The following is a 22645-nucleotide window of genomic DNA, read 5'->3' as shown; positions in this document are numbered from 1 at the left end:
ACAGTACGTACGGTGTGAAACGCTTGTATCGTTGGTACCCACGCAATTTTCACCATGTTTTCACACATGAGTGGGAGCAGCGAACTAGCAGACGATCAGATGTTTCGAGCACGCGACATGCATGTGAGTTGGTCAACGTTCGATTGCCATGATTGTTGTGTTTACTGCTGTTTGTTTTCGTGATTTTTACATCAAAATCGGAAGAATCCAAGGCAGAGGTATAACAAAACAATTGTTGACTGCTGCGATGTGGGATAAAACGTTTTGAACATCCTTGGGGCGCATATCATTCGGGTGCTATGTGCCCCTCGGGTGTTCAAAACGTTATATCCCACATTGCAGCAGTCAACAATTGTTAAATGCACCATTCATGCGTATTAGGTAAATTAGCTGCCTGCATTAGAACAATTATTGGATTGCAGCCTCGACCCCATGAATCAAACTTTATTTTGATCGCGCAAGGCATGGTGGGAACCAACATGGCGCAGCAAGATCGTACCCATGGAAACGAGGTAGAGTTGGAACTCCTATTTTAAGTTAATGAATACTAAAATTCTATCCTTGTAGAACATACATTGTTTTGTTTAATCATGGCTCTTTATAAACATCTCGTTAAATGATCTATAAACATTAAGTCAATAACACTTTGCAAATGTGTGACTGATTTTAATATTTAAAAATTGGTTCCTTGTTGCGAATTGTGTCTTTCGTTACTGTTGTGTCTTCTTTGTCCTGTGATTGGTGTTGTTTCCTTTGATGGCTGCTGGTAATGTGTTTTGATTAATCTTTTTTTTTCTTTTGTGTCTCTTACTGTTTGTTACTGTACCTCGATCTTTGTTAGTTTCGTGTATACTTCGTTCTTTACGAATTTTCCTTCTCGTTTGTGTGTGGTTTAGTCCTTTGATAGTGTTTGATCGTTGTTTGTTGGTGTTTGTTCTTTGATTGCTGCTTTGTCCTTCAATATTCTCGGTTTGTCTTTCGTTGTTTTTATTGTTGGTTGTCCTTTTAGTTTTAGCTTTGTTTAATGTTGGCCCTTTTGGATGACCATGTCGACAGAAGCCTCGGGTTTAAGATGTATTGTCGCAATTAGCTCTGTGAATTTAAAAACTGTGAATAAACAATACGTGTAGTCCACAAAAATGTTATCCAAGAACTGACAGAAGTGTACATCGATTACTTGTATTGAAGTGTGATAAACATATCAGAAAGTCGGACTGAGTTGAGCAAACAAAGGTAATCATCTGGTCATGGAAGAAATTCATTCGCAAAATTATCATAGAATCTCATCAAATACAAGGACAATACTTATTGCCAAAGACAAAACAAATATAAGAAATTTACCTCCTTGCATCCTTTAGTTCTTATTAATCAGAATTATCAGCAAATTTAAGGAGCAAAATGGTGAAATCATCAAAAGGTGGGCGCAGCCGACCACTGATTACCACGCGGTTGTATAAATTGCGTTATTCGTTTGTTTGTTGCTAAGCAGTGTCCGCCACTATATTTCAACAGAGAGCGCTATACAAAAAGTGTGAGCATCAGGATCACGTGATCAGGGTACGGTCATTTACTGCCCTTTTGACCCTAAAATGACTACGCGTAGGCGGTACGCCATCGAATAAATTGTCTGCGCTATAGACCGTGTATTCATCGTAGCTAGAGAGCATACACACGGCTCTCAGCCAACAGTTGTACTGTGTATGAATAGACCCACAAAACATTGTGGGTATGCGTGCACTGTACTGCTGCACGTTGCTTGGACCATTTAAGACCCAGAGATCTATATTGTGATAGTATGGTGTTCTAAAACGGATAGGCAAAAACGTCGTGGTACAACTTTTCAAACGTCGTTCTTCAACGTTCCAAACGTTGTGCTTCACGTTCAACTTGTTCGAAAAGTTGAACCACGACATTTGCCTGTCCGTTTTGGAACACCATTATGATAGTCATAATAACAAGCTCGATCGGAAATATCTCACAGAGTTTTGGAACAGAACCACTTGCAGCATGAATTTCGCAGCCAGTGGCGACTACCGTGGGGACGGGCGAGCACTCCAGCACGCCATCATAATGCAGCACATTGATAAGCTGACATTCCGCCCTGGGGACGAGGTCTTTGACGTGGGCTGCGGATCGGGAGAGGAGACGAAAACGATTGCGTCAAAGGTCAAAGGTGTCGTAGGTAAAAACAAAAAAATGAAGTCCCGATTTTGATATACTGAATACCGTGATTTTAAACTAAACATAGTTTATGAACAAATATATTACCAAAAAAAAGGGAAAATCGTTCATTATTGACTTGTGTGTATAGTGCTGAAATCGATGACATACGGACTCTTGGTTGTATTGCGCATGCTCCTTGGACATATTAAGAAAGTGACAGGTCACGTGTGAGGGTTAGAGTCCATATAAGGTAAAAACCATAGCGCAAAAACAGACCAGATTTCCTAGAAGTCCAAATGTCATATGACACCGTCAATAGCCATTGCACAAAACAATTTCGATAGAAAAATCGTCCGATATCGAAAATCGATACTGATTCACTGCACATTCCTATACACCTTCCAGGTATCGATTCTTCAGAGGCAATGATAGCGGTTGCCAGTCAGAGTAACTCGGCTCCCAACATCGAGTACGTTGTCGAAGACGCCCGGAGTGTCGGAGACAATCCCGAGTGGCGGGGAAAGTTCGACAAGGTCGTGAGCTTTTTCATGCTGCACTGGATCCCGACTGAGGAGCAACCAAGTGCTCTGGGTGGCATCCTGAGCTGTTTGAAGGCAGGAGGGGAGGCACTGTTCCTCACAGACGTCAACGACAAAGGACCGCACATCATAAGCGAGTTCAACGTATTTCTGAAGAACCACTCAAAGTGGCGCGTGTACGCCAAGGTATGACATGCGCAGTGAGCGCATGCGCGCTCCTGTTCGCCCATATCCATGCAGAAAAAATCTGGATAGGCCACTGGCCGCGTTCAAACTTCAAAGAGAAGTCACCGTCCGCCATATTACTACTAGGCTTTACAATGGAATTGTAATCAAGTATATATTTTGCAATTTAAGTGTCATATTTACCTTAGCTTTGTGACTGAATGTATTGATTTATTTTTTATTATAGAAAAAAATAATATCAGAATAGTTCATATCATTTTTTTCAATAACAATTGAATGACATAAGACATGTCTATTTTACGATTGGAGGGGTATATCCTGGTTTCCGTACAACAATCCAACGGAGAGTTTGGTAACCAGCACGTAGCATCAAAAGTTTGGGTATAGCGGAATTGGGCAATCCACTTATCGATATTCTTAGCCATCGCCATATTCGTTTTCAAATAAAATGACTAAAATTACCTAGGAGCTGCTTGCATAATTACCTTACGCAATAATTTGTTGTAAAATCTTCTGCAGGATTACAAGATACCGATGTATCCATGGAATCAATCTATGCCAGACACAGTTAAACTGTTGGAGGAATTTGGATGTACCGCCCTGCAATGTGAAATCAAAAGACAGGAGTTTCCGTTATCAAAACTGCAAGTGAAATGTGGGTTTCTCCATTTTCATTTTTTTTTTTTTAAATACATCATACAAATTTGGTCTTTGTACTACAATGTATAAGTAAGTAATTATTATATTTTACCGCTAACTACTGTTTCTCCATTTCTTTCCTTTTAATTTTGTTTTTCTCTCGCTATAGTGCTTACTAAGACCATGTTCGGTGTTTTCGATCTTGTCCCGGCTGAACAACAAGAGGAATTTCTGGAAGACGTTTGGCAGTGGACGTTATCACACAACGCAGATGAAAGCCAGACAGCGGCTGACTCAGTGTACTTACATGCAGACGAATCTGTGGTTATGCACGTTCTTAAACGATGACAAGACGTTTGGGTGTTACAGACTGGCCACCATCTTGTTACTAAGGCATAATTGTCACGGACGAGATGCAAAACATGTAGACTCTAGGCTCTACATAACACACAGACCAAGCTGCCGACACAGCAAATTAGATAACTTGCTAAAAAGAATGGCGCATGAGTATAAACAATACAGAGAAACAACATTTTTCGTCTTATTTTTTGTATCATACACTCTTATCAGATCAATGTACAGGCCCTCTTGTATATAAGCTCTGGCAGACTTGTTTTCTTAAAAAGATATTTATTTCAATTAAACTCTTAAACATTTTTCCCCAAAACGATTCTCTACAGTTTATCGTAATAAATTTTTCCCAATCTGTGTTAAAAAATTTTTTTTGTAATACTCCGAGGGAACAGGGGCGGGCGGGTGGGTGCAGCTTTGCGGCTCAATGGGAGTTTTTAGGGGGTAGCAAGTGATGCTTTTCTTCTTCATGATTTGGCTCTTTTTGTTGCACTCCAAGGGGGAGGGGGGTAGACCCCCTGCCCCTCCCGTCGGTCCGCCATTGGGGAAGATGTTGCATGCATGGGCAATGGTACGTAGTTGGGAGTCTGGGTAAGGTCGGTGGGTAAGGCGTGGTTTACTCACCAGGGCCACGTGCATGCTAAGTAGGTCTCTAAAGTTGTTTCGGATAAGAGTTTGGCTGAAAACCGAACTCTGGTACAACTAGTGATCACGCATCCAAACGGCACCAGTATCAAGTTTTGATGACCGTCCCTGATAGGCACTTTTAGCCCACAATACACCCAAAAAAAAGGGGGGGGGAAACAAAACCCAGAACCCAGTGTAGTTTGAATCCGCAAGTGTTCTTGAGGTGATTAAAAGTAAACATAAAGAAGGTTGATTCATTCATGTGTTGAGTGTTTGGTTCAATGTTTGTTTTTGGTGTCATCATTTTGACCGTCTGTCGATCACTAGTATCCACTCAGTCTCTACTAGAGGGCGCGGCGCTCACATCTAGAGGGCGCCTACAAGTCATATCTCGAGTAATGTACGCCCCGTGTGTAAATATTATTATTTTTTTAACTGAAGGAAACTATTCTTTGCTGCTTTTTCTGCAATGATCACAGTGCGCATGTTTCAGGAATTAAAAGATGAATTTTCTAGAATTTCCACAAATGTACCACGCATGCGTATTGAGGTAGATGACTGATTAGGAAAAAAAATGCATTCATGAATATTAAAATTCAATCCTTGTACAACATCGACATTGTTTTGTTTAATCATGGCTCGAAACGAAATTGTAAAAAATATCTTAAACATTAAAGTAATAAAACGTTGCATATGTGTGATTTATTTTAATATTTAAAATAATGTATTTTTTCTGAAAAGTTGTTTTTGTATTACATAAATATATACATAAGGCATGAAAGAGGCTCTACACACACTGATCTTGCGAAGTGGAACTGTTTTTGACACCAACGGAAGCTCTTTTTTTGGTACAGATATCAGCAATAAATGCACTAAAAATGCATGCATTGAGTATACAACAGGTAGGTTTTGAAATAAAAGAATCTGAATTGTAAAAGGAATTCCTAATGAGCTCTTTTTTGAATGTCAAACGTTTGCGGAATGAAAATAAAAATACAACTGGACGACTGGCGCAGAGCGTCTATTTCCGACACCGACCTTCTGACTGGTCTTTTTTAAATTTTTGGTAAGGAAATTAGGAAACGGAGAAAGTGGAAGGGCGAACGTAGGTTATTGAGAGGGAAAGAATGCTGCATCCTGATGCCACTTTTCTCATCATTAAATCTCATTGTGAACTTAAGGTCAGTCATTACTCCTAGAACTATGAGGCTCCGCGTGAGCGGAGCCTCATAGATGTAGAAGCCCGCAAAATTGTCTGCAGCACAAAACACTAATAAAGTACAAAAACGTCCATCAAAATGCAGACATTTCACACAGAACCGCTGCACAGTTTGCCCCTATACTCCGTACTTTACCTCTTGACTAGACCCGTGAACGTGGCGTTGTATACAACGCCACGTTCTTGTTTCATTTCGAACCTGGCGAAATCGATCCGACATACATAATTCCGTATGGGTGTTGAGTACTCACCTAGAAATCTAAATTTGCCCGTCCGATTGTTTCGGCTGTGTAATTTCGACGAAATTTGCCCATCAGTAAAGACCCATACGAACGTGTAGAAATTAGATTTTAACCTGACCAGCCTGACAAATACCCACGGACGCGTCTGAGTCGCTTGGACAGATTGACGGCTGTTTCATGTCGCAACCCCGAAAAAAAACCCCCGCAGACGATTGGCTGCTCAGCTCATTTCGTGTACAGTACGCGTGTGCACACACACGCGGGCGCACGTGCGATCCGACCGCGTGCGGTGCGGTGAGAGAGGAAAGGACTTGAAACTTGTCTAAAACGATGTCTGTTTTAGCTGTGACAGTAAACAGCCGTCGAATCATACGAAAATAAAACGCAATGCGCATGCGTCAGTTGGGAGAAAATGGCAGCTAGCACTAGCAGTAGCAGACGGACTTCATGAACCGGGGCCAGAATTTTCCTCAATTTTCGTCAAATGCAAGTTTTTACGTACAAATAGAATTCAAGACAGCTTCATATGTGAGTACTTATTACATGGGCAAAATAACGTCCAGTGTGTGTAACGGAGGGAGTCAGAGGGACACGTTCGCCAGGTTCGAAATGACATAAGAACGTGGCGTAGTTTACAAGCCACGTTCACGGGTCTACCTCTTGACATACTCACGTATCATGCGCGGAACTAGCCCCATAATGTGGCCAGTTTACTGGACTGCCTCCGTAAACATAGGCCACACGTCCACCATCTTGGAATCTGACTCGCCGAAATTTTGAAAGTGATTTCCACATTGCGACTTCAAACCCAGTTCATTTATGCTTTAACCCTAACTCCCTAGGCCTTTTTGTTAGGATGTAGCCTCAATCCTGCAAAATCTTCCAATTGGCCTCATGGAAAAATTGCATATAGCCTCAATCCTGCAAATTCCTCCGTTGTTTCTTGAATATGGTCCATGGAGGGGTGACCACTGCCTGAATCCTGCAAAATCCTCCGGCTATGACTGTCAATAGGCTGAGGCAGAGGCAGTGACATCCTGGAGCAGTGCGGAGGATGTCAAGTATAATCAAGGACTAAATTTATGCATGGCTGAGCATACACAACACAAGGTCCGGCCCAAGACCTTGACACAGTGCGTACTCCGAAATCAGCAACGCACTTTTGCCATGTAACCTCAATCCTGCAAATTCCTCCAATTTGCAAAAAGGATTTTGGAGGATTCAGGGCGGTTAGGGTTAAAAATACACTTACCCTCTTAATAACAAAATTAGAACCTGCTGCCAGTGTCAGTTGCCCAGCTGCTGCGTAATTTACGACATTTTCTGGACCATTCTTGGCAACTTGATCCAACCGTGGAGCTATCTCCATGGTCCAACTGAACAACGCCCTCGCGCAGATCGTTCACCTGTCAATCACGCGTGCAGGACGCACGCCGCAGGCCCAGTGGTAGTCCGGTTCCCAGACCAAAAGATTCTGACTATTCCTGATCCTAGGAATAGTCAGAATCTTTTGGTCTGGGAACCGGACTACCACTGGGCCTGCGGCGTGCGTCCTGCACGCATGATTGACAGGTGAACGATCTGCGCGAGGGCATTGTTCAGTTGGACCATGGAGATAGCTCCACGGTTGGATCAAGTTGCCAAGAATGGTCCAGAAAATGTCGTAAATTACGCAGCAGCTGGGCAACTGACACTGGCAGCAGGTTCTAATTTTGTTATTAAGAGGGTAAGTGTATTTTTAAAGCATAAATGAACTGGGTTTGAAGTCGCAATGTGGAAATCACTTTCAAAATTTCGGCGAGTCAGATTCCAAGATGGTGGACGTGTGGCCTATGTTTACGGAGGCAGTCCAGTAAACTGGCCACATTATGGGGCTAGCGCGGAACTAACATAGGTGGATTCTGTCGGATTTTAGGCCAAAATGATGCAAAATATGCCCTTTCCGCACTGAGCCAACCTGACACTTGAAACGTGCATGCATATGATCGAGCGATGATTTTCGGTTCGCTCGGAGCGCGCCGCGGGGGGTACGGTACAAGCGAAATGATAGTATGTGCATGCGTACAAGTGCATGTACCGTACCCCCCGCGGCGCGCTCCGAGCGAACCGAAAATCATCGCTCGATCATATGCGTGCACGTTTCAAGTGTCAGGTTGGCTCAGTGCGGAAAGGGCATATCTTTCATCATTTTGGCCTAAAAACCGACAGAATCCACCTATGTTAGTTCCGCGCATGATACGTGAGTATGTCAAGAGGTAAAGTACGGAGTATAGGGGCAAACTGTGCAGCGGTTCTGTGTGAAATGTCTGCATTTTGATGGACGTTTTTGTACTTTATTAGTGTTTTGTGCTGCAGACAATTTTGCGGGCTTCTGATCACGCGGATTATGATAGTTCTAGGAGTAGTCAGTCATTGCAAAAATGTTGAAAAGACATGAATCTGGACTGGAGATTCTGGGTGGGAGTTGGGACTGAGTGAGAAACATTTCCAATTTTGTTAGGAAACTGCACTTGACTCTCCATAGATTTGTACACAACCAAAGACATGGCGTCATACTACGTTCTTTCCGTTGACCGTCTGGTTCCCTGACCTGCATGACCTGACATTATTATCCTATTCAACATCACAATCTTTGCATCTTGCATGTCTTGGAACCAGACTATCAACAGAACGGAATCTTGGACTTTGTTTCTTTTTAAAGGAAATCCTCCAAACTGCCCAAACTAAGCCACAGATCAGTAAGACAAAAATGAAATCTAGACATATTTCAGTAAAAACGTAGGATTTGATTAGTCCGAGTAACTTGGACCCAACTTATTGCCTTTTTTAACGGCTCATTCGAGTGAAAAATGGCCTTATCCAATGCCTGCTACCAAAGCGCTCGGGTTGGAAGGGCAGTTATAAATGTGAATAGATTCATAAAGGTGTTTTTGCAATACACTTTTAATTTTATACAGTAATGAAAGCAGTTGAAATTTGAAAATCTCGTTGCGGCTGCCGTAACATTCCCAATACTCAATAGCCACTAAATTGTTTTTATTAGGGCCTTTGTATTTGAATGAGGCTGTCTACTGACAGTACATGTTTACCATTACTCTTGGGCCTAATTTTCTTCATTTCTACCACTGACTTCACATGATTTCATTGACTTCACATGCTTTCATTGACTTCACATTTTCATTGACTTTCTCCATATTTTTGCTTTTGCAGAGACTCACTTCATCCAATATTCCGCCAGCCAACCAGTCGACCGTGGCAGCCCTTGCCCAGGTTGAGAGAGAGAAGATCTTTCAATGGATCATCGAGCTCGCCGGGCCAGAGACCAGAGAAAATGCCCTGCTTGAACTGAGGTAACACCTTAGGCCAAAAAAAAAAAAAAATTCTGCTTCCGGTTTTGGAAAGAATGTTGCAACCTGACGCTACTTCAGTGGGTGTGTAAAAAGTCTATGGAATGTCAAGAAAATTTTCTTAGTACATTTCCTAACAAAATTGGAAATATTTCTCAGTCCCAGATTCATGGCTTATCATCATTTTTGCAACTACTGATTCTTTCTCCGGTTTCCCTACCTACCCTTATTCTGACAGTCCCTACCCTAATTTTTTTGGCGGAAAAATGAGGGGAAAAAACAGCCCAAACCATACATTACTACCTTTTACCATTAACTACATGCAGACGCCTCTATACACAATCATACTCATCGCCTCATCATAATACAATAAATTGGCTACCTACCTACCCTATTTTCAAATGCCATATAATTGAAAGTACAATGTAGAACTATTTTTTTTGGCCTAAGGTAGTGGCTTTTTGGCCGGCGCTGGCTTTCTTTTAGAAAACGTTATTTTCATGGCGGCTAAAGCACCCCCCCTTCCACTTTTTGACGGTGCACCGACCTTTAATTTTCAAAGTTGGAGAACACTGCACGTATATGTATTATTATTTTTCTCATTACCAGCAAAAAGCGAGAGACTGTGCAAGACTTAGCTCCCATGCTGTGGAACTCCTTTGGAACAGTGGCAGCTCTGCTGCAAGAAATCGTCAACATTTATCCATACATCAACCCTCCAGCTCTAACAGTAAGTTTCCCTGCGGAGGTTATCCTGAAGGAGTCAATCACAACTCATCCAGTCACAAGTGTGAACTGTGACAAAATTGTGACAGGACTTATGATTTGCTTGTGCCAGGACTTGTGATGTACTTATGAGAGGACTTGTGATTTATTGTGACATGACTTATGATGTAGTTGTGACTGGACTTGTGATTTACTTGTGATTTACTTGTGACAGGACTTGTGATACCTTGCAAGTTACATTTTGCATGAAAGACATATCGAAGTAAAGTGGAATACAGTGGACTCCTACTAAACCGACATCGTACAACTCGTCAAATCGCTCAAGTCGGCCGTCTGACTAAGTCCTGATTGTTCGTAATGCATTTCCATTGAATTTTTTTATTTCTAAGTCGGCTTTTATAAGTCGCCATTTCGTCGTTGTGTTACTCCTGGTCTCCTTTCCATAAAAAGCATTACAAATCCTTTGTGTAAGTCGGCATTCAACAAATCACGCATGGCATTGACTATCTGTACCGCGGTTGGCAAAATGTCGAGTGAAAAGTGGTTTCGCACGGCCCGTGATCGCTGCATGCATCGGTGTCGAAAAAGGGTGTCCTACTGCATACATCGCATATGCAGCGTGAGCATATCAATACCAGTACCCCCTCTAGGCTGTACGCGTGTGCTCTGTCCATTTTGGGGGTCGTCTTATTGAATGACTACTGCTGCAGTCAATGCGTGCATGGTATATATCATGGAGCTAGGGTGGTATACATATGTATCGTGGTCTCCACTATCAAAACCCCAAACGTGATGATACAATTCACGGATTAATTTGCTGGATTTAACTGAAGCATTAAGGAGATAATCCAGGGTAAATCAAAGCCAATTAGTGCAATGAATTATGTGTGCAAAAGACCATTCATGTAAGTCAGCAAAATGACAACTTACAGCATATATTGGTATTCGCGTAAGTCGTCACAAAGTCTCGGGTCCCGACAGTGCCGGTTTAGCCAGAGTTTACTGTAATTCTTTTCTTTATATAACATCTTTTGGACTGCGTGTTATTTTTACCCAGAATAAGAAATATCCATTGCAGTCTAGTCGTAAGTCCAAATTATATTTGTGTCGTTTTTGTCTTTAAGGCCCATCAATCTAACCGTGTGTGCAATGCCTTGGCCCTGCTACAGTGTGTGGCCTCCCACCCAGAAACGAGATCAGCGTTTTTACAAGGTCAGTTTCACAGCTGCACTTGCTCATTACAAAATGTTTATAATGTGCCCATTTTTTTAAAACATTTATCAGAAGTCTGTGTGTTTAATTGTTAGCTCGTTTGAGCAAGTACAGATTTTAGGTGTCTTCAAAAAGTGGCAGATTGAAGCAGAAATGAGTTGCGAATGAGAAAAATTTGTCAAATGTATCATAGTTCAAATTATGATTCTTCAATTGACCAACATTTGTAAATTTCAGTATTTTCAAAAGTCAGTTTTAAATTAAAGTCATAGTCTATTTCCCACTTTACTTTTGTTTCAGCTCATATCCCACTGTTCCTGTACCCATTCCTCCACACGGTCAGCAAGACAAGACCGTTTGAGTACCTGAGACTGACCAGCCTTGGGGTCATCGGCGCGTTGGTCAAGGTATTAGAAAGAGTGTCTTCAAACTTGAGTATTTTATAGCTAAGGCTATTTTTTTTAGTGATTGTGGGCTATGGTGAGTAGCCATAGACAGCAATGCCAATTTTTGACAGAGCCTTAGTATTACTGGAAAGTTCTTCAGAAACACCATGGACCTTATTCACATGTTTTTTTTTTATTTGTCGTGTTCCCTGAATTTATGTCAGAAATTGTTAACTGTTGAATGGGGTGGTGCCAGACTATTTATGCAGCCTTATTTTATTTCTTCTTTTTTTAAATCTGGCTTAAAAAAATAGGTAATGTTTAATTACAAATTTTAAATTATTCATTTAAGCAGACTTGAATTATTTAGTAATTTACTTGCTTTCATTTCTCTTTGCAAGTTCCAAAAATGAAGATTTTACCTCACTTTCAATTCAACATGGCCGACTCGTGAATAAGGCCCATTTGTTTCAGTTAGGAACATGTGAAATTGCACACATGCGTATTGGAAGCTGCTAAATCTAAAGAGACATTCTCGACTTCATAGTGATGTTTGAACAATGTAATAACTTCAAGATAAACATGTCAACCTCATTTTAGCAATTCTTTTGTGTATTTTGTGTCTTTTTTTCCCCAGACTGATGAGCCCGAGGTCATCAATTTCCTCCTGACGACAGAGATCATTCCTCTGTGCTTGAGAATCATGGAGAGCGGAAGCGAACTTTCCAAAACTGTAGGTCATTTTAATATTAATTGAAGTAAATTTCTTTTAAACAAATCTATTGCTTCTGTAGAGAAAAAAAAATATCGAAATTTAATATCCCAAAATCATTCTTTCTTCTTCAGACTGTTTTATTTTAATTCATTTTTTTAACGTTCCGTTCCTGAATGAAAAATAAATTGAGATGCTTTATTCCGTTTGTATCAAAGTTAGGTGCTTGAATCCATATATGGTTGTGTCTCAATTTTAGGTAGCGACGTTCATCTTACAGAAGATTCTTCTGGATGAGACCGGCCTGTCGTACATCTGTCAAACCTATGAGAGATTTTCACACGTAGCTATGATACTGGTAAGTTAGGGAACAGTTTTCCTAGCACAATGGTGTCATGGAGTAAGGGTTTATGGAGCCCATAGTGAAGCCACTTTCGTGTATCAAGGGGCTTAAGCCTAAAAACCTGGGCCCTTTTGACTAGGAACCATCCTTCATCCTGCAAAATCCTCCAATTGCCACCATGTAAAAAATGGATACAGCCTCAATCTGCCAAAAATCATCTGTTATTTCTTGAACTTATTCAGTGGAGAGGTGACCACTGCCTCAGTCCTTCAAAATCGTGCGACTGAATTTTACACACGTTGGAGCAGTGCTGAGCGGTATAATCTAGGCATAATTTATGCAAGGCTAAGCAGTAACAATGCAAGGTATAGCTTAAGACCGTGACACAGTGCATACTCCAAAATCAGCTGGCGCTAAAATGGCATACATCCTCGATCCTCCAAAATCCTCCAAAACCGCCCAGTTGATTTTGGAGGACAGAGAGTTAGGGTTAACCCTAACCCACCTCACTCCTCCAAAATCCTCCTGGCGGTTTTGGAGGATTCTAGAGGATTGAGGATGAATGGTGATTGAATCAAATGAGGATTCTGGAGGATTGAGGATGAATGGTGATTGAAGCACATGAGGATTTGGAGGATTGAGGATGAATGGTGAATGAAGCACAAGAGGATTTTGGAGGATTGAGGATGAATGCATTTTGAGGCAGGACTGTCTGATGATTTTGAAGGATTTGGCGTTGGTTATATCCTTCATTTAAACACGAGTGCAAAGTTTTGGGATGAGGAGGATTTTGGAGGATTGAGGATGAATGCATTTTGAGGCAGGACTGTCTGACAATTTTGAAAAATTTAGGCGGAGTTGCAAAATTTTGGAGGATTTTGGAGGATTGAGGATGGTTGTAAGCAACAAGGGCCTAGGGGGTTAGGGTTAATGTACATACGACCTTGCCCATTTCTCTTGTGTTATTCAGTTGTTGCATTGGAGTGCATGTTTAACCCTAACCTCTTAGGCCCTTTTTGCTAGGAACCATCCTCAATCCTTTAAAATCCTGCAAAATGAAGGATACCCGGCACCTCAACCCTTCAAAATCGTACAACAGTCGTGCCTCTCAAAATACATTCATCCTCAATCCTCCAAATTCCTCCTAGTCTTCAAAGAACATTCATCCTCAATCCTCCCAAATCCTCATGTGCTTCAACACCATTCATCCTCAATCCTTCAAAATTCAAATGTTTCTCAAACACCACTCATCCTCAATCCTCCAAAATCCTCCAAAAGCCGTCGGGAGGATTTTGGAGGATTGAGGAGGGTTACAGTCAATAATTGGTACTTCTTACATTTGTTATAGTGCAAAATGGTGATGACTTTGGCCAAGGAGCCCTCGGCCAGGCTATTGAAGCACGTGGTACGTTGCTATCTCAGGCTCTCTGACAATGCCAGGTGAGTACAAAGTTTATTTTTCTCCTCGTAGTTTTATTTTCAGGGATTAGAGCATGTGTTTGTTATAACATTCATGGAAATACAAGTCCTGGTCGTAGCTTGTATTTTACACATTGCATTGTTCTGTGAAGGAAAATACAGACCTTTTGTTGCTGCCACTGGTTTCTAAAATTGACCTATCGCCGTTTGCGAGTTAGCCGCGCCCCTTTAACAACCCTATGGAATTTTGTACGTTAAGTTTGTTTGTCTCAGATGTTGCGCGTTCCGCGTCCATTGGACAATATTCCGCAAGCTGCGTTGACGCTATTCTACCGCGATAGGTTAATTGATAACAATAGCATTGATATGATGTTTCCATCAGTGACGCACGCATAAGTGTTCACTGAGTTGTGTCATGCAAAGCATTTTTTCTCAGTTTAAGTACAGGGACTCCAAGTACTAATTTGGATGACGTTGATTTTTCAGAGCAAGAGAAGCCCTTCGCAAGTGCCTGCCAGACCAACTCAAAGACAACACTTTTGCCCCAGTCCTGAAAGACGACACGTCGACCAAACGGTGGCTCGCTCAGCTCATTAAGAACCTGACCGATACCGGGGTACCAGACCCGCGTGGTATACCCCTCCCACCCCAGTAGGCTCAGAGGTACACAGATAAAGACCCGTAAGCCAGTAGCCATTTTGGATTGCTCGTGTACAAGTCTATGAGGCTCAGAGTGAGGCTAAGGGTGCAGAGTAGTCTGGTGCCTTGGATGTGACTACATACCGAGTCATCCCATTGACTTTGGGAATGAGACTGTAATGGCTGCTTTGTGAAAGGAGTCATTGTTACTCGTAGAGGCCGTCGGATGACACTTGATGATTTTGTTCCTGTAGGCATGGAAAACTGTTTTATGTATTGCGTTCGTCATCTTGCTGAAACAATCGTGAACGTGCAGGGCACATGTGCTCACAGCCCAACTGTTTCTCACGTGCAAGCTGTATTTTGCGTCTGATGTCAAAAACGTGAAATACAAGCTCGTTTATGCATCTGATGTCTCGAAACGTTAAAATTCTGAAAACAGAACGCTGTGGCTTTCAGTACCTGGCACTGGAGGTAGGAAGCTACGTTTCTTTTGTGGCATTTTCCACAGTGAATTCTTTTCCGACCTGGAAAAAATGTTGTAAGTGCTATTGTATAATATATCATATAAGCGTACGGTAATGTCGTTTGGATTCAAGAGGACAATTTTGGGTGAAATTTTCTACCTGCTGGTTCGATGAAATGTGACTTTGGATTGTCACTAGTTGGGCTAAACTTGTATTAAAAGAACCAGCTGATATGCTGTTCTTGCAGGTGAAGTTTTTTTTTTAATTCAAGTGCAGTTTTAGGCAAACAAGGAAAGCCATTGCCTACTTAAAGGAGATTTTAAAGTATATTGTAAATAACTTGTAAATATCTTTGTGAAATAACCTTTGCAACAGAAATGCCAGTTTTTCAGTGTCACTTTCAAAAATGTCCCGAATGGTGCGGTTTACTTCATTTTGTACCAATCCAAAAAAAAGAAGTCAATTTAAATGGGAGAACAAAATATGGCCGTCACAAAAATTGAAGTAACATAAAAGTATGTGACTTTTAGTCTTAATAAATCCTTTATATGTCAGAACATGACTTTATGTTATTACTGGGGTATTTTTACGGGGCTCACAAATCTCCCACAACAAAATCCTTGTGATTTTTTCCCAAAGTACGTTTATTAGGTGCGTACAGTTTCTATTATTAAATTTCAAACAAAAAAATCTTTTTGAAGATGTCATTACACTTAAAACAAGAATACCAATATGCACGTGGTGCTACTCATATATATTTTCTCCATTTATTTAAGCAAGTTTTTAGATTTCTTTTTGTTTAAACCTAACTCCAAGCAGAGAGTTATTCTCAAAATATCAAATATCATTGTTTCTGCTCTTTTAGTTTTTCACCAACGAATATTTGCACAACGCAAAATATACTTGTCTGATGTGACTTTTTTTTTGTTTTCTTTGTTATAAAAACTAAGCATTTTGAATCCTGTTTTTGTTGTATATGTTACTTTTACTTACAGCTTTTGTTCTGTATATTTCATTTTTTTTTTTTAAATTCTGTCTCCAGTTTTCTTTTGTTTCAAATGTTAAATATGAAAGAGACAGGGTTTATTCTTAAAACAATTTTACAAAAAAAGAAGTAAAATCATCATTTTAAAGGTTTTATACAATTTTGTCAAGGTTTGTTAATGAAGTTCTGCTTAAAATCGTAATTAAGATATTGAGACACAAAGGTTGAAACTGAAAATCCTTTGAAATATATTAATTAAAAACCAGTTAATTATGTATCATTTAAAGAAATTCTCAACATTCATTTAAAAATTGAATATCTTTTAATATTTTCTTTTGTGCTTATTCAGTTCATTAAAGCAAAGCATTAAGTGTGTTCTCTTTCCTCCCACAAAAATGCATAAATATCAAGTATTTCAGATGAAACAAATGTCAATAAATATAATTTAAATAATTCAAAAGTTTAAGTCTTTGTTTACAGACTTGAATAAATAACATAAAATACAGTCTTTGTACAGTTTTTTTTCTTCATAAGGTCTGTTTCATTTCGTTCAAACTCTTGAGCAGCAAATAAATGCCTTTAACTTATGGGAAAACAAGTTACTGGTGTACTTGAAGCAAATTATACAGAATTACACAAATAGTAACATTGCCTTTTCTTGATGTGGGCTAAATTTTCCTTGCCACTTGTACTTTCCTGTCACTACTTTAACCTGACACTGGCAATATATAACATGCAAGCTTTCTTGTTTATACTCTCTATTTGTGAAACTCACTACTCGTGGATTTTAAGATGTTTTGTTTTTCATTTCCCCGATATTAACTATTGCATGAGACTTGGGACTATGGAACACAGGCACAATGCTTTTACTCGAGACTTGGACTATGGTACACGGGTAGAACACTATCATTAACTTGAAATCGATTATAAAAATGATACTGTCAACTGTTGATGGTAAAATTCCTGTACTTTGCATTTCAAAGAACATACATACCATCAGTCTGGCTCCATCCGGTTTCAACAGGACAGATTCAGCCGCTTCCTGCGTCTTGGAGACAGAGCCAGGTGATCTTTGCGAGGGCTGAGCAGGCCCAGTCGGACGGACACGGGGGTCTGGGGTTCAAACATGTCCCACGGGGTGCTGGGATCGGGCAGGCTGATCTTGAGCAGTTTGCCAGCTCTCAGATGCCCTGGGTAGCAAGTTGGTGTACGGAGAATGGGAAAATCAAGTTTTTAGCATAAAAGGATGGTTGCATCATAGAGCTTATGAAACATGTGTCCAAGTCTACAACTGCACTTTAATAAGCTATTTGGAAACTGGACATACACACAACTGAAGATGAGTGAAGGATTTTTATGGGAGATGAAGATTTTAATATAGGGCTTTCCTTTAATCGAGTACAGAGTGTCTCTAAACACTCTATATACCCTGTATTGATTGAGAGCTTGTAAGAAAAGAAACACAAGCTTCTTTAGGTGGGGCACAAAGCATATCCTCAATTTTACTAAAATTCTTCCAAAATGCCAATCAACAGTCTGTTGTGACTAGCTGGTGTGACTTTCTTAACCAGTTCATGCCGGGATTATTTTGACAAGAACGGAACGAGGTGCCGGATTACTTTTCACTCGACCTCAAGCCAGGCGGGTTGAAGCCATCACCCTCGGGCAGCACACTCATACTTCCGGCCTCGCTCGCTGGGAGCGGGTAGCTGACAGATATTTCCAGCCTCGCTCCCTGCGTGTTTAGTCCACCATCATCCGTTCAAATACTGCAAAACCTTTGTGGGTTTACACTTCATCCACTGCAAACTGGTTAAGAGGGTTCATGAGCTTTTGTTTAACCCAACAAGGTGATAGGGTTAAAAAGGATGTTTTTAAGGAAAAAGTTTCATTTGGTGTGATTTCAATTCTTAAGCATATTACCTGCACTGGTTGCCATGCCGATTGGGTACATGCCGATGTTGTTTCTGATATTAGCATCAGCGCCTGTATTTAAGAATTTAGGAGAACATACATAAACTTATACTGTCATCAGATTGTGCAAATTGCAAACAAATGGTTAAGACAGAAAGTCACTTGCTTGCTTTGAAAAATGATTTCATTACCGTTGATGAGAAGTAGGTTGGTCACTTTGACATCACCCTTGAAGGCGGCCCAGTGTAGTGCCGTGTTGCCCTTACTGTTCTGGGCATTCACATCGCAACCTGAAAGCAAATATTGATAAAGTATCAATCTCAATCAATGAATATCAATGAGTGCCTCTAAACACTCTATACCCAGAGGCATTATACAGATCTCTCATGTGCAATAAAATTAAGACTGTTCTTTCCGACTCACATCACCCATTACATTCCCACTTCCAAACCAACTCCAGAAGTAACCGCTTTTTCCAACAAAGGATCAGGACACGGCGATACGGCAGTTCATTCGTTCCAGCAGCTATCAAATGGTACAATGAACAACTGGAACGATGAGCTGTCGTGTGGCTGACTCTGATCCCTCATTGACGTAATGTAATAATATGTATATATATTTAGTACATGTAGTTTGTTTTTTACATGTAATTACTGGATTTATATAAGGTTGTGGTAACTATATTGCATCTTTACATCTTTTTAATTAATGATTGTATGTTTTTATAACCCGTTCTTTGTCAAGGCCATTTTAATTTCCCTCGTGAGGGATAATAAAGTTCAATCTAATCTAATCTAAAATAGTACAATTAAAGAGCCCATGAAAAGTATTTCTTTTTAAGTGTAATCCTTGAATATGCACCGTAATACCCCTTTAACCTTATTTTCAATTTTCACTTTGCCATTTTCAAGGGTATTTTGGTGCCTTTTGGGTGTTTATGCTAATGCAAATTTCCATATTCATGAGCAAAAGTGGGATGTCATACCAGGCTGAAACCTCAATGTTGCAATTAGTTTATGCAAAAAAAGTTGCCAAAATGTTGGATATTTTGCTAATAAATTCATTACTGACATAGTATAACATTCATTTCCATGTATTTTTAGAATGCTTGATTTAGATTTGATATAATCCATGATGCTGATCACTGAAGCAACATGTTCTTGTTCTTTCCCATTCTCCAAGAACGATTTACTATCAGTGTCCCCTTCCTACATCCTAGGGAATATTGTACCTGCCGAGATGAGCAACTGGAGAGTACTGAGATCTTGGCTTGCTGAGCCTGCACATGCGAATGTGGCCAGATACAAGCATGTGTCCCCATCCCTGTTGGTTACAGATACATCTCCTCCTGAGGAGAAAAAGAAAGAGGAGTCAGATTGGCAAAGGTTACTTACTTGGCACTTGGTTGGGTCTTCTCCTAAGGACTTCCACAAGGGAGTATAACTAGGAAGCCAGAAACACCGGGGCAAACCCCTTCTCTTAGCGATAAGTGTTACTGGGTTCTTTTACTTGCGTTGGGGCTTATACAACACACGGGACTTCCGGCTTAACGTCCCATCCGAAGGACGAAGCAATAATGGTTAAGTGCCTTGCTTAAGGGCACAAGTGTCCGCGCCCGGGCTCGAACCCACGCCACTGTTGCCTCTGAAACACCAGAGCACGAGTCCGGTGCTCTTAACCGCTAGGCCATGACACTCCAGTAGCAGTTCTTTCCTTGTTTTCCACCTCTGTGTCCCGGGTTTGATTCCTACCTGAGCCAATATGTGGAGTGGGTTTTCAGTCCCTGCCTGATTCTGTGGGTTTCCCCAGAGTACTCCGGGGTTTTCCTCCCACATCTAAAACTGTACTTTCTTCTCATTGTCTCCTCTCTTCAGGTCTCTTCAGGCTTGCGAGCTACAGTACCTTGAGCACTTTTGAGGAACCCTTGGTTTCATCACCAGAAAATAAATAATAATAATAATAATAATGTTGGGGGAATCTTGGTTTCATTCCCCAATAGAACTAAAAAAAAACACTAATAATTTAGCCCAAACTGTCCATGTGTAAAGATTTCCTTGGTCTTCAGAACCAATTGATGAATTTGAATTTTTGAAACATATTTAATCGATTTATATCAAATATAATTACCTCTTTCCAAAAGGAAATGTATGAGCTCCTTATGGCCACTGATGCAAGCACACTGTTTCAAAATGCAAAGTAAAAAAATATTAAATGTATACTGAAAGAAATTTTGGTTGTCCATTTGCAGAAAAAAAATAGATGAGTGTTTATGTAGTTGTGTGGAGTACATTTGTCAATTTCAAAGTACAGAACCAGAGGACTCCATATGAAATAGATAACGACTAATTATAAAAAAAACACCAAGATTTTAATATGATTGTGACAAGGATAAATATCAAACTTTGTAAATTTTGGACCCTCTGACTAGCATAGAGGATCCCAGTTTTGACTACATCTTACCAGAAAGAGGGTCATTCCACTCTTCGGAACGGGGAAGTTCACGTCAAACTGAAGCTTGCTCACAAGCCCCTTCACTTGGTCTGCATGGCCCGGGCGATAAGCTGTCTGTGTAAATGGCATAATTTAAAAGAAATGGAGATTTAACAATTCACTTCCTCCACATCACACAAAGAATTCTTTTGTCCGTATTATCTTAAATACTAAAACAAAATACAAAATGAATACCAGTACATGCAAACATTTTACCTTGGCAAGCTCAAATATTGAGACTACTTCTGTTGATCTTGGCGATACGGCATCTGAAAATGAATTGATGCAAAAATGAATACAAAAGTAGGCAAAAAACACACAACCATTATTTTTTAATCAATTAATTATAGATTTGAACATTCTGTTGTCAAATGTTGCAATAAAATGGATTGTTATTTTTTCTTTTACCTCTGGAACTAACATGTCTGCCTCCAATGTTTAGACACAAAGTGAACATCACTGCTACAAACACAGCCAAGGCAAGCGCACCAAATGCCTCAGGAGGGATCTTGTTTCTCTCCAGAAAACCTTCGGCACTTGTCACCAAACCTTTCACCCATTCAGTAGCTTTTGCAAGAAGAAGATAAAATACCCAATATTAGAGTTATTAAGTATTTTGGAAAGACCTGTATTTCAATATTATATTCATGCATTTAAAAAAAAAAGTTGGCATAAGCCTAATTACTTGGGAAATGTAAGCTAATTTGAAAACAAAAATCAAACAAAAATGTTCATTATTCAATCGATATTCGACAATCATTGTTTAAACGAGATGAAATTATTTTGTCCTTTTAATATTATAATTACAAAGTTTGATTAAAATTTATAAAAAAGTTACAGAAGTTAAGTTTACCCCCCTGAAAAAACTGAAATCATAAAATTACAAGTGTTCAAGAGGATCTCTTTGATTTCTGCTATCAATCTTGCACAGATCATGATGGCATATTCCAACATGTCTGCTCCGTATTTCCATATGTCTTGCATGCAGAATCTGGAAGTCACCTCAAGGCTGCTGTTCAGTTTGTCAATGACTGGAACGTCCATGGTATGGCAGTGTTGTAGGTAGGCCTACTCTGAAAAAGAAAAACACGAATTTAAAATTAATGTAGTGGCTATTGTTAGGACAGCCGTAACACAATTTCAATTGCTATTGTTTGTTATGGCATTGCAAAAACACTAGACTAGTGCAACGTTTATATTTGCCCTTCCAACCAGAGTGCTTTGGTTGCTCGATTGGTAAAACACTCCACTACTATGCCGAAGGTTCCGGAATCGAACCCGTGCTGTGCCAAACTTTTTTCCTTTTTTGTTCTTTAACTAGTCTAAAGTTAGTGTTACCATGTTAGCTACTAGTATTTCTCTTTACTTTTATGTTTTTAATCTAATCCTATTTTTGGAAAAAATGCTGCAACCTGATGCCACTTCTGCGATTGTGTACAAAGTCTATGGAGAGTCAAGAAAAATTTCCTAGCATTTCCTAACCAAATTGGAAATGTTTCTCAGTCCCAGATTCATGTCTTATCATCACTTTTGCAAGGAATGAATGACCTTCATTAATGATAAATATTATTATGAAGAAAACAATGGCGTCAGGTTGCAACATTTTTTCCCTACTTTTTATTGAAGACTGAAGTAGACCTATATTTCATTTTCTTCTTCGAAATCCGCGGCTTTGAAGGATTATTTTTAAATGGAAAAAGTCCGAGAACCCCCCCCCCCCCGGTCTGGTTCCAAGCGCCAAAGATCCTGAAGTTGAATGTCAGGTCGACTGCCGTGACGATAGCCACTGCGTAAAAATCATATGTCACCACGATGTTTCACTTTTCTCAAACAAATAACCCCGGTTTCCATAACTTCAAGAAGACAAACGTGCGTTTTCCTTCTATTTAATGCTTACAATCATTCAGCTGTTTTAACCACTTACAATGTCGCTTTACATATTTCAAATAAAATCAGCAAATACAGAATAGACCGAACGATTTCTGGCACAGCCGACAAGAGCAGACGATAAAGTAGTTCATGTCACGTGATTTAAATCT

The 22645-nt window shown here is 40.1% G+C and overlaps 3 protein-coding genes across 13 annotated transcripts; 2 read left to right on the top strand and 1 right to left on the bottom strand.

Moving 5' to 3' along the window:
* The first annotated feature begins 101 nt into the window (after nucleotides 1-101).
* Nucleotides 102-5131, top strand: LOC119719156 (juvenile hormone acid O-methyltransferase-like). 6 transcript variants are annotated; one of them, XM_038188490.1, is made up of 5 exons: nucleotides 102-123; nucleotides 1982-2182; nucleotides 2569-2888; nucleotides 3408-3543; nucleotides 3697-5131. In XM_038188490.1, the coding sequence occupies exons 2-5, from the start codon at nucleotides 2008-2010 to the stop codon at nucleotides 3873-3875; spliced, it is 810 nt and encodes a 269-aa protein (XP_038044418.1). In that variant the 5' UTR covers nucleotides 102-123; nucleotides 1982-2007; the 3' UTR covers nucleotides 3876-5131. The 6 variants fall into 6 exon arrangements, with proteins under 6 accessions (XP_038044418.1, XP_038044415.1, XP_038044414.1 ...); XM_038188487.1 differs by lacking the exon at nucleotides 102-123 and adding an exon at nucleotides 1635-1698; XM_038188486.1 differs by lacking the exon at nucleotides 102-123 and adding an exon at nucleotides 1641-1722.
* A 127-nt stretch (nucleotides 5132-5258) lies between these two features.
* Nucleotides 5259-16707, top strand: LOC119719152 (CCR4-NOT transcription complex subunit 9). Its single transcript, XM_038188481.1, has 9 exons — nucleotides 5259-5407; nucleotides 9177-9316; nucleotides 9923-10043; nucleotides 11164-11251; nucleotides 11552-11658; nucleotides 12275-12370; nucleotides 12609-12707; nucleotides 14041-14132; nucleotides 14598-16707. Exons 1-9 carry the CDS (start codon nucleotides 5384-5386, stop codon nucleotides 14764-14766), a joined length of 936 nt encoding a protein of 311 aa, XP_038044409.1. The 5' UTR covers nucleotides 5259-5383; the 3' UTR covers nucleotides 14767-16707.
* On the bottom strand, nucleotides 16590-22645 carry LOC119719150 (ankyrin repeat domain-containing protein 6-like). 6 transcript variants are annotated; one of them, XM_038188475.1, is made up of 10 exons: nucleotides 22504-22645; nucleotides 21485-21679; nucleotides 21015-21173; nucleotides 20823-20875; nucleotides 20577-20681; nucleotides 20244-20295; nucleotides 19348-19464; nucleotides 18308-18406; nucleotides 18126-18188; nucleotides 16590-17392 (listed from the first exon to the last, which is right to left on the bottom strand). In XM_038188475.1, exons 2-10 carry the CDS (start codon nucleotides 21648-21650, stop codon nucleotides 17220-17222), a joined length of 987 nt encoding a protein of 328 aa, XP_038044403.1. In that variant the 5' UTR covers nucleotides 21651-21679; nucleotides 22504-22645; the 3' UTR covers nucleotides 16590-17219. The 6 variants fall into 6 exon arrangements, with proteins under 6 accessions (XP_038044403.1, XP_038044405.1, XP_038044408.1 ...); XM_038188477.1 differs by having other exon boundaries at nucleotides 22524-22645; XM_038188480.1 differs by having other exon boundaries at nucleotides 21491-21679; nucleotides 22504-22644.

The sequence above is a fragment of the Patiria miniata genome, unplaced genomic scaffold, assembly GCF_015706575.1.
Source record: "Patiria miniata isolate m_02_andy unplaced genomic scaffold, ASM1570657v1 HiC_scaffold_8, whole genome shotgun sequence".
Lineage (NCBI taxonomy): Eukaryota > Metazoa > Echinodermata > Asteroidea > Valvatida > Asterinidae > Patiria > Patiria miniata.
This window is presented reverse-complemented; position numbering and strand designations above follow the sequence as displayed.